General features: G+C 36.2%; 1 protein-coding gene across 2 annotated transcripts in view; it reads right to left on the reverse strand.

The window, feature by feature from the left end:
- Positions 1–14,769, reverse strand: part of dom (domino helicase) — an 896,769-nt gene that overhangs the window by 463,099 nt on the left and 418,901 nt on the right. For both annotated transcript variants that reach the window (XM_090388005.1, XM_090388004.1), the window contains one exon: positions 8,513–8,704. In XM_090388005.1, the coding sequence (XP_090244131.1) occupies positions 8,513–8,704 (192 nt within the window). The remainder of the gene's footprint in view (positions 1–8,512; positions 8,705–14,769) is intronic.

Raw genomic sequence — 14,769 nt, forward strand, 5'->3', positions numbered from 1 at the left:
TTATGATAAATTTCAAGGAACTTCGTGGCAGAAAAAACTCCACGAACTAACCCAAACTTTTCAAAGTTAACAACAGAAGATTAGAACTTTTGCTCATCAAAATTTATCTGCAGTTAGAGCTAGTTTTCAAGCATCCCAAATCATTGCCGAAGAAAGAAAGGCCTTTATGGAGGAAAATTTGTAAAACAAATTTGTTTGGCAATTGCAGAATAAGTATGTCCTGAAAAAGTAAAGAATTTTGTGTCAGTAAGTTTATCTTCAACTATAATGAGAAGAAATGAAAATTTAGGAGCCGATGTTCAAAATCATCTCAGAAAAAGTTTGTGAATTCACACATTTTTCAATAGCAATTGATGTCAGTGAAGATACAAGCCAGTTCAATTACAAATTTATATCAAAGGTGTAAATAAAAATTTTTCTTTCAAGCATTAAAAAGCTTGAAAGAAAAAAACAAGTGAAAATATATTTTTGAGTGTCAGAAGCAATTGATGACCTCACATTGAATTGGGATTTGCTATCAGCAGTTATGACAGATGGCACGAAAATATGGTTGGCACTAAAATTGGGTTCATGGGTCAGCTTCATAAATATCTAGAGAGTAAAAAAATAAAAAAAACCAATGCAATTTCATTGTATAACTCGCCAGCAGTCTTTGTGCAGAAAACGTTTGGGCGTAGATGTCAACTGTAATACCAACAGTAAATTTTATTCGCAAGACTGGTCTGAATCATTGGCAATTCAAAAATAGTCTTGAAACTATCGAGGCTGAATACAGTGATTTGTTGTAATACACTGAATTACGATGGTTGAGTCGCAGAACGTATTGAAACGATTTTTTGAACTTAGGATCGAAATAGATTTATTTATGAACAAAAAATTGAAACCTGTTCTGTAACTATCAGATCTAAAATGATTGTGGAACCTTGCTGATTTTTTAACAGATATATGTGAACACCTGAATTTTCTTAATATGAAACTACAAGGATGGCACAAACTTGTCAATGAATTGTATTGCAATGTATTGCATTAGAAACAAAACTGGAGTTATTTAAAAGTCAACTACTTCGGAATAATTTTTCAAATTTTCCATGTTGCGAGAATTTATCTAAAAATGTGCCTAGTTGTAATTTTTCCAATGAAAATATTGTTCAAAATGTTAGTTTGTTGCAGGAAAATTTTGCAGATAGATTTTCTGATTTTAAAAATAATTCAAAGGTGTTTGAACTTTTTTAAAATCTGTTTGATGTACCTGCCAACAAATGTTGATGAGAATTTACAATTAGAGTTGGTAGATCTTCAATACAATATTTAAAAATTAAATTCTAATTAAATTTTATTCAACATTATCTGAGTCAGATTATCCACAAATTAAAAATTTTGCAAGAAAGGTTACAATAATTTTCGGAAGTATATATACATGTGAGCAGACCTTTTCAAAAATGAAATAAGTAAAATCAAAAATACGATCACGACTAACTGACATGCATTTAAATGACTTTTAAGAATTGGAACTAGTACTTTAAAATCTGATATTACGAAACTGTAATATCAGTTTCGTAATATCAGACTTAGTTGCACTCTACAACCACATTCATCGCATAATTTTGTTGTGATTAGTACAATAAATAAGTAATAATTAAAATTTTAATATAAACAAACTGTTATATTTTATACTGCAATAATTAAAGACAAACACCAGCCAAGGAATAAAAATTTTTACTATAAAAATAATGTGATACACTATCGGAAGACTAAAATATTACAATAAATTTCGATGAAATAAACTACGATAAAACGTTAAAAATATATCGAAGCAATAAAATTATCTAAAATAAACTGGATTAAAAGCGATAAAACCTGAAGCTTTCGGAGACTACTGTCTCCTTCTTCAACAGTATGCTATTACTGCAATGACACATCCTTAAGTAGCAGACCCATGGCACTCATGCACGTGGTCCATCAGACACATGGTCGGCATTCCCCACGAGCGCATCGGAAACGAAGTGGCTCGGGAGCGTGTCAAACAGAACCGGTCATCCCGTCTGAGGACAACCGCCTCAAACAGGGGGTGTAAACGTGTCCCCCTGTCCCTGTTAATAGTATTACGACTGGATGAACCGATTCGCAAGCTCTCGAGCCACTTGAGTTCCCAAAATTCCATGGGCACGGTCCATAATGACCGCGTCTTCAGGGGGAGATCCGATGCTGCTTCTCCCAGAATATTATATTTTATATTACATATTCATTGATTTATTTTTGAATCTGTAGGTAGGTATAAATTTGTTTCTCTGCTTCACATTAAAGTCATGCAAGAGAATGTAGTTTTCAGTAATTAAGAATTTTCTCCGGACCAACAAATATTCCAAAAATTCATGTGGCTCGCTTCTCTAAAAGTTTGGGGACCCTAGCTTTAGTGAAACCTGATTGTATTTGAGGATATGTTGTAATTGAGGATTTTTGGCACAAGGGCCTTCTGGGCCACATTGTGCCTGTTCATGAATTTCTTATGACTGAAAATTGTATATTATGTCTTCCAGAGATGGTTATATAACTTATGTTCGTTTCAAGTATTGAAAGTTCTTCAAAATTTGCATTTTTGCCAAGTATGTGTAATAAAGTTAAAGGTTCCTGCAAATTGGATAGAGAATAGAAACTGGATTTTTGGATAGTTGCATACTGAGGGCATTCTATTAGAATATGTTTAATTATTTAACAGATGCGTTGTTTGTTTGTTATTTGGTTTTTAGGAGCATTAGCAACTAAGGCCATATTACTCCAGGGATATGCGATGGTCATTCCCTGATGGAAAGGTCATCTCCCGTATGTGGTGGTCACAGGCTTGAACCCCAGTCGAACCAAGAAGAGTTGTATAAGAATGACCCATTCGAAGTCTTGCCAAAATGACTTCTTTTAGCCTGCTTCTCCTGAAACTAGAAGTCTACAGCTGAGGTTCTTTTTTAATCTGGAATAGTTTATTATTACTTGTGTTTGCCACAGTTCTAACCATTGAGTCCTACATGCTGTTTTAATAGTGGATTTATAATCAGTGTATGGGACTTTCAGATGACAGGATGATATACTGTCAGGATGCATGTTCATTACCTGGGATCCAGCAGAAGGTGACCATCTGACTTGATGTTTGATATTGATATAATCTGTATCGGATCTGTTTCAGAATGGAATGGCAGGAAGAAGTAACAGACTGAATGGCAGTGACTGCACTTAAGGAGTCTGTGTATATCAAAGCTTGCTTGAAATGCTGCTTATTTATATTATCTAGGGCCAGATTTATTGCATATAATTCTACAGTATAGATACTGCATTTGGTAGGAATAGGAAGAGATACAGATATTGAGAAGGTAGAAGAAATTGCTGCAGCACATACGGATTCATCTGTTTTGGAGCCATCAGTGTAGATAGGTAGTTTTTATGAGTTTTCTAAGATGTGGGCTTCATGTAGCTGCTGTAGGTTGTTGTTTTGCAGGTAGTGTTTTCCCCACCTCAGAAAGAAAGTATCACAACGAGGTGAAAATTGAATTCGGGGAAGTTCAGGAGAAGGGAGGGAGGAGGGGTTATGCTATTAGTTAAGAAACACATAAAATCCAAGGAAGTGAAGCCAGTCGACATCGCTGGACAGTGCAGTGTCGAGTCAGTTTGGTGTGACATAAGCATTGGGAGATCAAAATTGAGAGTAGGAGTGTGCTATAGGCTTAATGACTCTGATAAGTATAATAAGAAACTGTACAGGGAAATAGAGTGGGCCACTAAATCAGAGTCTTATAATGGGGGATTTTAATTTCCCAGATATTGACTGGAATTTGTGAGTTGGTCCCTCACACACTAGCAAGGCTTTTGTGGATTTATTGGATGATTGTTTTCTAAATCAGCATGTTCGGGAGGCAACTAGAAGGAGCAATACTCTTGATTTGATTATCAGTATGATTCTTCATGCATTAAGAATCTGCAGATACAGGAACCACTAGGTGGCAGTGATCACAGTGTGCTGAAGTGGGATTTACTCAAGGAAGTAACTACCATCAGGGGTAAAGGGAAAGGTTATTGCTTTCGTAAAGGCAACTATGATGGTCTGAGACAGTATTTAAATTCTATACAGTCGGAACAACTGATGATGTTACCAAGAGCAAACACAAAATGGGAAGCATTCAAAGAACTTATCTTGGAAGCAACTAGGCTTTACATACCAACTAAGAAATATTGTTCAAGGTTCAGGCCTAAATGGATGTCAGTGAACTAATGAGACATATGGCAGAGAAGGACACACTCAAGAATTTTGGAGTTTCCTGTAAAGCTATGGCAGCTGGCTTGTACTGATCGATAAGATCCTGCAAATAATCTTTTGTATTCCAAAAGCCTCTACAATTGCATTGAAGAATTCTTTCCATTATGTGGTTTTATGGCATGTTTTTGGTTCTGACTGCTTTTTAGTTGTAGTTTGCTTGTATCAATCTATTTTTGTTTTGTCTTTCTTAGAAAAGAGAGGGAGGGTCACATCCATTTCGTTGGTTGCATTTAATTCTAGGATTTCATCACCTGAGTCATGGAATTCATCAATGTCCATTCCGGTGGAGAGTAATGATTGTGATTTCATGGTTTCTGACACTTGGTTTTGTTGAGGAAACATCGGTTATGGTAATTGATGTGTTACTGAGTTGTTCAGTTGTTTGTTGAGAAGGAGACTGTTTTGAGGTAGTGAGCAACAAACGTGCCCAATTAGCAATAGATATATTTGGAGGAACTGATACATCAGTTTGAATCCCCACTGATTGAAAATGTTGAGTGGCTGTGGCATACTATGCTTTGTTTCTGCTTTCATTATGTCTTCTCACCTCTGAGTACGTCAATTTGTTTTCTACTTAATTTTTTTTGAATTTTTTTCCCTCACTTCCATAGTTCACATATTTTTGAGAAAGCCGGATGGTTACCCTAACAATTTGGGCAATGCGGAGTGGTAATGGTGCAATCAGTTTGATTATGCTCTTTTGATCCACAATTAGGACATATTGCCTCACCTAGACTTGCAGTCTGGGAGTATCCGTATTTTTGGCATTTGTAGCACTTGATGGGATTTGGGATGTATGGTTGGACACGGCAATGCAGATAGCTTGCTTTCACAGATGAAGGTAAGCTAGGAGTGTTAAAAGTGAGAATTATGCTCCTTGTTGGAACAAGAATACCATCTTCTCGAGTCATAATTCTCCTTGTTTAGATGACTTTTTGTTCGTGTAACTCTTTGACAATTTCCTCCTCTGATACTGTTAATAAATCCCATTCTGTTATTACTCCCTTAGAGGATTTAGTGTGGCATGGGGAGTAACTTTTTTGGGTGTCCTCCAAAAGTCGTGAGCTTTAATAACTTTGAAGCTGACCAGGCTAGCCGGGTGGGTAAAGTGCCTGCCTGGCAACCCAAAGGTCGCGGGTCTGAATCCCCCCTCGGGCTTGGATCAAAGTCCTGCAAAAACCTTGGGAGGTGCACTATGGCCACAGAAGCCGATGCGCCAACAACTACAAAAAAATAAATAAATAAATAAATAAAAAATAACTTTGGAGAATACTGATGTTGGGTAGTCTCAACCAGAAGATCACTGGATTGAAGTTGTCTCACTGATTTAGGTGGGCCTGCAGCAGTCTCAATGCATTTCTGCACAAGGAAAGGTGATAAATATGCCCAAAGGCTGTTCAGAGAGTGAGTTTAAGATGTGGAAAGCTGGTATCTCCTCTCGAGGGGTTATTTTCAACCTCTTAGGTTGAGAAAAGTCATTTTCATTGTCCTTTGACATTGTTCTTGAGCTCGATGGCTCTAAAAGTGGAAATGAACTGTTTTCCATCTTTGCTCCTTTCTGCCCTGGGAGAGTGGATTTCTTCTCCCAGGTTACCAGCCCTGCCACAGGGAGGCAGGAGCAGTGCCACTAGAGTGACCAAGCGGTATAAGGGTTAATAAGTTAGTTTAAAGGAAAAAAAAGGTGCATTTCCTTTCTTGCTTACAATTCATAAGCCTAAGTTATTTATTAAATAAAGCGTAAAAAATTTTTAAACAAAGGAAGAACTGTGGCTTGGAGTAAGTAAATGCTCTATGAATCACTCGGAAAATCGCTTGATCACTATAATGCTTGGCACCCGGGGCCAGTAAAACCTGAAATGGTGCTTCTCCCGCCTTTACACATTAAGTTTGGCCTCATAAAAAATTTTGCAAATGCTCTAGAGAAAAATAGTGAAAGTTTCAAGTACAGGCAGTTCTCGCTTTACGAGTTTTTCCCCCCAAGTATAAAAAAAAAAAAAAAAAATCAAAAATATGAACATTAATTGCAAAAAAATGAATGTTAAACATTCAAAAATACTGCATTCCAAACCATGTCCGTAGCTATACAATACAACGTATCCCGCTTTACGATATCAATCAGTTCCAGAGACACCATCGTATCGTTAAATATCGTAATGTGAACCCCAATAGCACATTTTTTTTTTTTTTTTGTAATTCGTTTCAAGATCTCAGAAGTTGAAATTTTTGATGTATAACTAAGCTCGTTATCTCTCTTAAATGTAATTTTTAAGGTCACGAGCGTGACCTTAAGGCCATATAAAAGGTCGTGAGCATAGTTTGTAAATTGTATTAGTTGCCAATTCAAATCATTAAAATGCACTACACTTTCATCGTTATCATATGTTCCGTTATAAGAATCAATTTTAAACGCCTTTGTGATATTTTTCTAAAGCACATTTCTGGAGGTCACGACCATAAAACAAAAACAATTTGCACTTTCCGGTTTATTGGGCTTTTCCTTTATTGCAAGCAATTATAAATGGATAGTAAACTTGATCTTCTTGCATTTGAGAAAATACGGACAGCTGGAATTGTGTAGTTTTTTATGTTATTATGGTGAAATGTGTTTCCCCTTTACTGAAATCTTCAATCGTATAAAAAACATAAATAAATTTTCAGAATATTCCCTTCATTCCTTTTTTAAGCTTCAGAAACTTGTTAATCCACGCGAATCGTGTTAGTTGCAATTTGTGTGTGCTGTTAAAAAATTCTTATGCATGCAATCGTGAAATTTATAATTAAAGGAGAAGATTATCTTGTAAACAAATGCCTCTTGAAACATTTCTGAAGAAGACAACTCCTTGGGCAACAAACCAACGAGTGCCGAGCCAATAATGAGTGATCAACGAGTGTGCATTTAGTCGATGATGAAGAATGAATATTCTTTAACATTTGTAAGGCATAAATATTTTCTCTATTATTATAATTTGCTCGATTTTACAGGCTACGTTTTCATTTCTTTCAATAAATCAATCATTGTTTAAACATAAACTAATTTCATTGTTGAGAACGTAACCCCTATTTTTAACCTTATGTCTATGGAAAATAAATTCCCGCTTTACGAGCGTGTGCTAGGAACGAATTAATTCGCAAAGTCAAGAACTACCTGTACTTAAAAAAGCCAGTTTCCAAAAACGAGTGATGCAGAGTTGAAGGAGGGTATATTCATAGGCCCACAAATTAGATGGCCTTTAAAGGATGAAATCTTTGAAAATAAACTTAACACCACTGAATTAGCTGCATAGAAATCCTTCAGAACTGTTGTTAGTGGGTTTTTAGGGAATAAAAAAGTAGAGAATTATAAAGACTTGACAGAAAAATTGTAGCTTAACTATCAAAAGTTAGGACGCTGAATGTTGCTAAAGATACACTTCCTACATTCACACCTGGACTTCTTTCTAGACAACTCAGGGTCTGTCAGTGACGAGCAGAGGGAACAATTCCACCAAGATATCCACACTATGGAGCAGAGGTATCAAGGACAATGAGATCCGGCAATGATGGGTGACTATTGCTAGTTTCTGATAATGGAGGACCATTCAGCTCATAAGAGGAAAAACATAACTGTAAGTAGTACGATTTACTATTTTTGCCTCCAATGTTGTGGGTTAATTGCTTACTTAAATCCAAATAGGTGTTTATTAAGTATGATATTTTTTATCCATTTGGAATGTTTACTGGTCGTTATTTCCATTTTAAGCAATAAATTTACAAGAAAAGTAGTCAAGTACATTTAAATAAGTAAAAATTCACAATTTAAAAAAAAAAAAAAAAAAGGAGCACGAAGCCATAACATGAAAACGTGACGTGCTACAAACTTTCTACTGCCATTTTTGTTTTCAGCACCTGCAATTTAGTCAAAATCAGTTGATTTCGTTCATGTTATTGAAAATTAGTTTACCCTTTTGGCTAGTGTAATGATGCATTCACGAAAATTGAATATATTTCTTTTGAATTATGTACATCTGATATTGAGTTTGAAAGATATCTGATAATATTCTTCCACAAATGATATAACAAAATTACATAAAGCAACCATTTTTCTTGATATCAAGATTTTATGGTATAAACATGTTTCAACACATACTGAATAAAATATAAATAAATGATGACCTTATAATGACATTTCTTCTATCAGGAGTAATAATGAAAATTAATTTTGCCAATACTTACATGCTATGGAAGGAGTGGACAAACTTTGTGGATTTACATTCAAAGGTGCAACTCTAACAACAGGTTTTGTTGAAAAGGCATTTAGATTTGAAGAACTGGTAGAAATGGGATGAATCCTATTCAATGACGCTGAAGAAGATGTATAGGATGGTATAACAGGACTTGTCTGAGTTTTATTTACTGAAGGTAAAACTGAAATAAACCACACACCATACTTGTAAGCTACTAATTATTACAAGGAAAAATAGTAAGAAAACGTTTTTTTGGGAACTAGTGTTATTTAAAAAGTTTTCAAAATGTTGACTTGGAAATGTAGTATCTGAAAAAGCAAAAATATCAAAATCACTATCAGAACAAAATAAGTACAGGAGACTCTCGATTTATCGGGATCTGATTAACTGGGACACTTCAATATTAAAAAAAAACAAAAAAAAAAAAAAAAAACAAACAAACCAGAAATCATAAAATTCAAGTAAAAAATAGAATGGGTATAAACAGATGTTTTGCAAGTAGTAAATAAGTGCATTATAAGTCGGCATTAGGAGATTAGTGCACCTATTATCTTGTAACCCCCAATGTCTTCACGACAAATACTCAAAAAAAAAAAAAAAAAAAAAAAAAAAAAAAAAAACCCCAAATGTTTAGTTTGTTTTAGTGTGTTGCGTCGATTGTTGTGTTCCATCGCACCCTAAAAGGACAAACTTTGTTTCTCTATGCATATCAGGGATGTCAGAATTTTCTTTTAAAGTAACTTTTTTTTTGTTTAGAAATCGCAAAAATTATGGGCACACACAAAAGTTTGTTATTTGGTTTTTAGGAGCATTGGCAACTAAGGCCATATTGCGGCAAGGATATGCAGTGGTCATTCCCTGACCTTTCCGCACCCCCCGTATTTGGTGGCCATGGGCTCGAACCCCGGTCTAATCAAGAAGCGTGTGCTCCGCACTGCTGATCCTGCCCACCTGGCTATGGAGGCGCCACACAAGAGTTGTGCTTTCATTTAAACAAAAACTAGAAATTATTCAAAAGTTTGAAAATGGTGCATCCGTTAAATCTCTAAAGAATCATTATAATGTTGGTGACCAAACCATACGGACATTGTAAGAAATAAAGGGAAGAATCGTATTGGACACATGAGAAGTGTGTGTGTGTGTGTGGTAAGTTCTTTATCTATCACCATACTTTTTACATAGGTTGCTGAACACTTTTCGATAAAGCAAGTCTCCGACTTATGCAGCTTCGGACTTACATTACATTATAATTTATAATTTTTTATAGGACTGAAGACTTCAACTGAAGGGGACACACATTTCACCATAATGTAGCAACTCACAGAATTCCAGCTATCGGTATCATCACAAATGCAATAAGATCGAGTTTACTACCCATTTATAATTAATTGCACTAACAGAAAAGCCCAATAACTCAGAAAGTACATATTGTTTTATGGCAGTGACCCCCAGAAATGTGCTTTAGTAAAAGGTAAAATTTTGACTTAATCCTGTGAAATTCTTTTCAGAAAATTTCATTTTGACCGTTATCATGGTTCCGACTAAGAGAATAAGTGACAGTGGTACTAGTAAGTCTACCAAAAAAAAAAAGGAAAGCGATTGAGTTGGATCAGAAAATTAAAATAATATGGATGTATGAAAATGGCCAAACATTAGCAAGTATCTCACAGAAATCAGATTTGTCAGTGGCAACGGTGAACACAATAAAGGAGAAAGACATGAGAAGCAGTCGGTACCAATGAAGGTCAACTATAATAATAAACAAGGCTATTATATATATATATATATACCAGTTTTTACAGTACAATGACATGCGTTTTTTCTTCCTTTTATGTTTTCTTTTCTTATGTGCCACTCTGGCTACTTCACCGCTGTCCCCAGATAAAGTTTTTAACCGAACTTATTAAAAATATATATAACTATTTTTCTACATTCTTCTGAGGATATTATGTGGTTTTTGTAATTTTGGCATATCAAGGATATAGCAGCAATATTTTATTATTCATTCCTGAGTTATGCAAATTTCGACTTATGTAAGAAGTCCTGGAACGTATCTCTTACATATGTCAGGGAAATACTGTATTTTTAGATTAAAAATACAGTTATCAAGAGTAATTTGATTTTTAGAGATACATAATCCAATTACAACGAAAGGTGAAATCGCTGACAGTGAGGATTAAGGATCCTACCTCACTGAGCTACTAATTTTTCTTTAGCAGCTAGTATGGAAATAAAATATTTTCAAGGTATAATAAATAGCTATACAAAGATGTCCAAAGTTTGGCAATGCATTAAAAAAAAACAAAAAAAAAACAGTATATCTAATAAGATATCTTCAGCAAGTTTGGTAGAACAACAAATTATTTTGACTATATTTTTTTCTATGGAAAAGGAAGAGGAGAAAATGTAATCAATAGTTCAATAACATATGAGGATATCAGAGGCTATCAATATATATTTTTTGGTTATTAGGATAACACAACTTTTTGTGAAGAAGAGGATCTGAGATAACTACAGTATTGTTCTTTCATAAGAAATCATATCTTCTGGCCTAAAAACATGTAACAAAATCTCCTGCAAAATTCTGGAATGGCTGCAATAATAAGTACAGGAGATAAGCACATAACCATTTAAGCATATAAAAATAAATTTTCTTTACACACTCAAGGACAGCCACACAGGGTCAGGGTTTTCCAGTTACAAAAAGTATGCAAGTACAGGACTGTATTTAGCAGGTAGCGAGCTAGAACCAGTCAACTCAAACATGTTTCCTGCTACAATACCTTCATGTATCATCACTCAAATATTCATTAATTTCCAGGGGGAGGAAGCAGCTGTCCAAAACTTTTTTTTTTTGGATATAAGGTTTCTGCATTTCAATTTTTTCCATTAGATTTTTTTTTTAAAAAATACAGGATGAGTGAAAAGTTAATGTGTGTTTTATATTTGTAAAAAATTACTCATAAAAAGAAATATTATAACAAGTGCTGGAAATGTCACTGGAAAAGTGCATGCATTAGGTCTGACATAGCTGAATGGTCAGGAGAATGAGTGCTAGCAGCATGCGCTCTTTGAGTGAACTGGGGTTCAAACCTGTGACTGCTAAATATCATTAACATTTGTACTGATGATTTATTGTAAACTCCACTGACCTGGTGGTCGTGCCAGAGTATAAACAAGAACTTTTTTTTTTTTTTTCTACTATTCATTGCAACCCAGCAGAGAGTTTCTACAGTAATTCTTGAAATGCATAGCTAGTATTTTGTTTTAGTTCTTCTAGTGTGCATAGGTAATTTTTGTACACTTCTCTTTCAAAAATCCCCAAACATAAAAATCTGGTGGTGATACGGCTGGAGATGGAGGAGGAAACACAAGTTTCAGGGAATGATGTGATCATCAAAAAATTCATGCAATATCTACATTGTTGAATTTGCTGTATGAGCTATAGCCTCATCTTGCTGAAACCAGCAGCATTATTCGTGTTCCAATAAGGATATGAAATCCATTATTATTTCCTAGTAACTTCCAGCCATTACCATATCACTAAAGAGGCATAAAGAAAAGGTGACCAATAACTTTCTGTCAAGAGACAACACACTATACCAAACTTACAAGGAGTGAAACCATCTTTGGTGAAAGACACGAATTCTGCATCCTCCATATTCTACTGTTTTGAATAATAAAATATTTTGGATAGGAAAACTAGGGAAATGCATCACAAAACCTGCCCAGACACGATATATCTGCCCAGACACGATAGGAGGGAGTATATGATGAGAGCCCTGTCAATCAATTCGGCCCTGGAAAGATTGTGCAGGGCTCAAGGGGTAGAATTTTTTTCAGCCTGGTCTGTACTTGTTAACAGGAGAGACTGCTTCTACAGGGATGGGATACACTTAAATAGAAAGGGTGCAAGAATGTTTGCTGATGCTATCGAGGCAATGTTAGGTGGGTCGGAAAACTGCTAGATTGGGGGATACAAGGACTAATAGATTAACAGTAGCCACTGGCAGAGGTGAAAGTGATTCTTGCACTGCTTCTATTGGAATGAGCCGCAGCCTGGAAAATAAGATGCAGGATATTTCAGAGACTGCTGGGAATCATTGGGGTACAAGTAAACACATGGGTTGTGTTAGGGTAGCTAAGAAAAAGAACAGGTGCATGTATACTTGTGTGTACACCAATGCTAGGAGTTTAGTAAATAAATTTGATGAATTTGAGGTATTGCTCAAAACATCAAAGGCAGATATTGTGGGGATTTCAGAGACGTGGTGTCACACAGATATAAGAAATGCAGAACTGGAATTTGGGGAGTACAATGTCTACAGAAAGGATAGACAGGATAGGAAGGGAGGAGGGGTTATGCTATTAGTTAAAAAACACATAAAATCCAAGGAAGTGAAGCCAGTCGACATCGCTGGACAGTGCAGTGTCGAGTCAGTTTGGTGTGACATAAACATTGGGAGATCAAAATTGAGAGTAGGAGTGTGCTATAGGCCTAATGACTCTGATGAGTATAATAAGAAACTGTTCGGAGAAACAGAGTGGGCCAGTAAATCAGAGAGTCTTATAATGGGGGATTTTAATTTCCCAGATATTGACTGGAATTTGGGGGCTGGTCACTCACACAGTAGCAAGGCTTTTGTGGATTTATTGGATGATTGTTTTCTACATCAGCATGTTCGGGAGGCAACTAGAGGGAGTAATACTCTTGATTTGATTATCAGTAGTGATTCTTCATGCATTAAGAATCTGCAGATAAATGAACCACTAGGTGGCAGTGATCACAGTGTGCTGAAGTGGGATTTACTCAAAGAGGTAACTACCATTAGGGGTAAAGGGAAGGGGTATTGCTTTCGTAAAGGCGACTACAATGGACTGAGACAGTATTTAAATTCTATACAGTGGGATCAACTGATGATATTGCCAACAGCAAATTCAAAATGGGAAGCATTCAAAGAACTTATCGTGGAAGCTACTAGGCTTTACATACCAACTAAGAAATATTGTTCAAGGTTTAGGCCTAAATGGTTGTCAGATGAACTAATGAGGCATATGGCAGAGAAGAAAAATGCATGGGATACATACAAATTAACACGTGACACGGACGCCTATGATAGATACAAGTTGATCTGTAACCAAGTTACAAAGGAGGTTAGGCAGGCGAAGGCAGATTACGAGAGATCCTTGGCAAGGGATGCGAAGAAAAACAGCAAAGAGTTCTTTACTTATGTAAACTCTAGAAGGAAGGGGATGAATCAGATTGGTCCACTTGAGATCGATGGGTCAACTGTTGATGACCCTGCTCGGGTAGCTAACAAACTAAATGAATATTTTGCATCGACATTCACACATGAGGAGTTATTCAGCGAGGGGAATGCCAGAGGTGTATTCAACTCTAGCAGTAAGCTAGAGAATCTTGTAATAACTGAGAGCAAAGTGGAGGAGAAATTGTTGAAGATAAACACATGAAAGGCACCTGGGGTGGATGGGATCTATCCAGTTATATTAAAGGAGGCAGCAAAGGAGGTAAGCAAACCCTTAGCCATAATTATGAGAGCTTCCTTGGACTCAGGGGAGGTACCCATTGACTGGAGATGTGCAAATGTGACCCCAATTCACAAAGGGGGATCAAAGGCTGACACAAGTAATTATAGACCTGTGAGTTTAACTTCTGTTCCCGGAAAATTAATGGAGGCACTGGTGAAAGAAGCACTGCAGGATCATCTAGACAAGACTTCAGTTATAGCTAGGACACAGCATGGTTTTGTTAAGGGGAAGTCTTGCCTGACCAATTTGATTGGATACTATGATGCAGTCACAAAAGAACTGGATGCAGGGAATAACTTTGATATTATATACTTGGATCTTAGAAAGGCTTTTGATACTGTTGCACATGGAAGACTGCTGCACAAATTGGAGCAGTGTGGCATTGGAGGCAAGTTGCTGCTATGGATAAAGGGGTGGTTGAGGGGGAGAAGACAGAGAGTGGTAATCAATGGACACTGCTCATCGTGGACTAATGTTATTAGTGGAGTCCCTCAGGGTTCAGTATTGGGGCCTTTATTGTTTTCTGTATTTATAAATGATATTGATGATGGTATATCAGGCTTAATGTCCAAGTTTGCAGACGATACGAAGGTTGGCAGGGTTGTCAAGGACACTACTGACACTATGCTGCTGCAACAGGATTTGGAAAGGTTGAGCAGATGGGCTTCGAGGTGGCAAATGAAGTTTAACATTGAC

Source organism: Mastigoproctus giganteus, chromosome 13, assembly GCF_048544385.1.
Source record: "Mastigoproctus giganteus isolate SK-2022 chromosome 13, ASM4854438v1, whole genome shotgun sequence".
NCBI classification, from domain to species: domain Eukaryota; kingdom Metazoa; phylum Arthropoda; class Arachnida; order Uropygi; family Thelyphonidae; genus Mastigoproctus; species Mastigoproctus giganteus.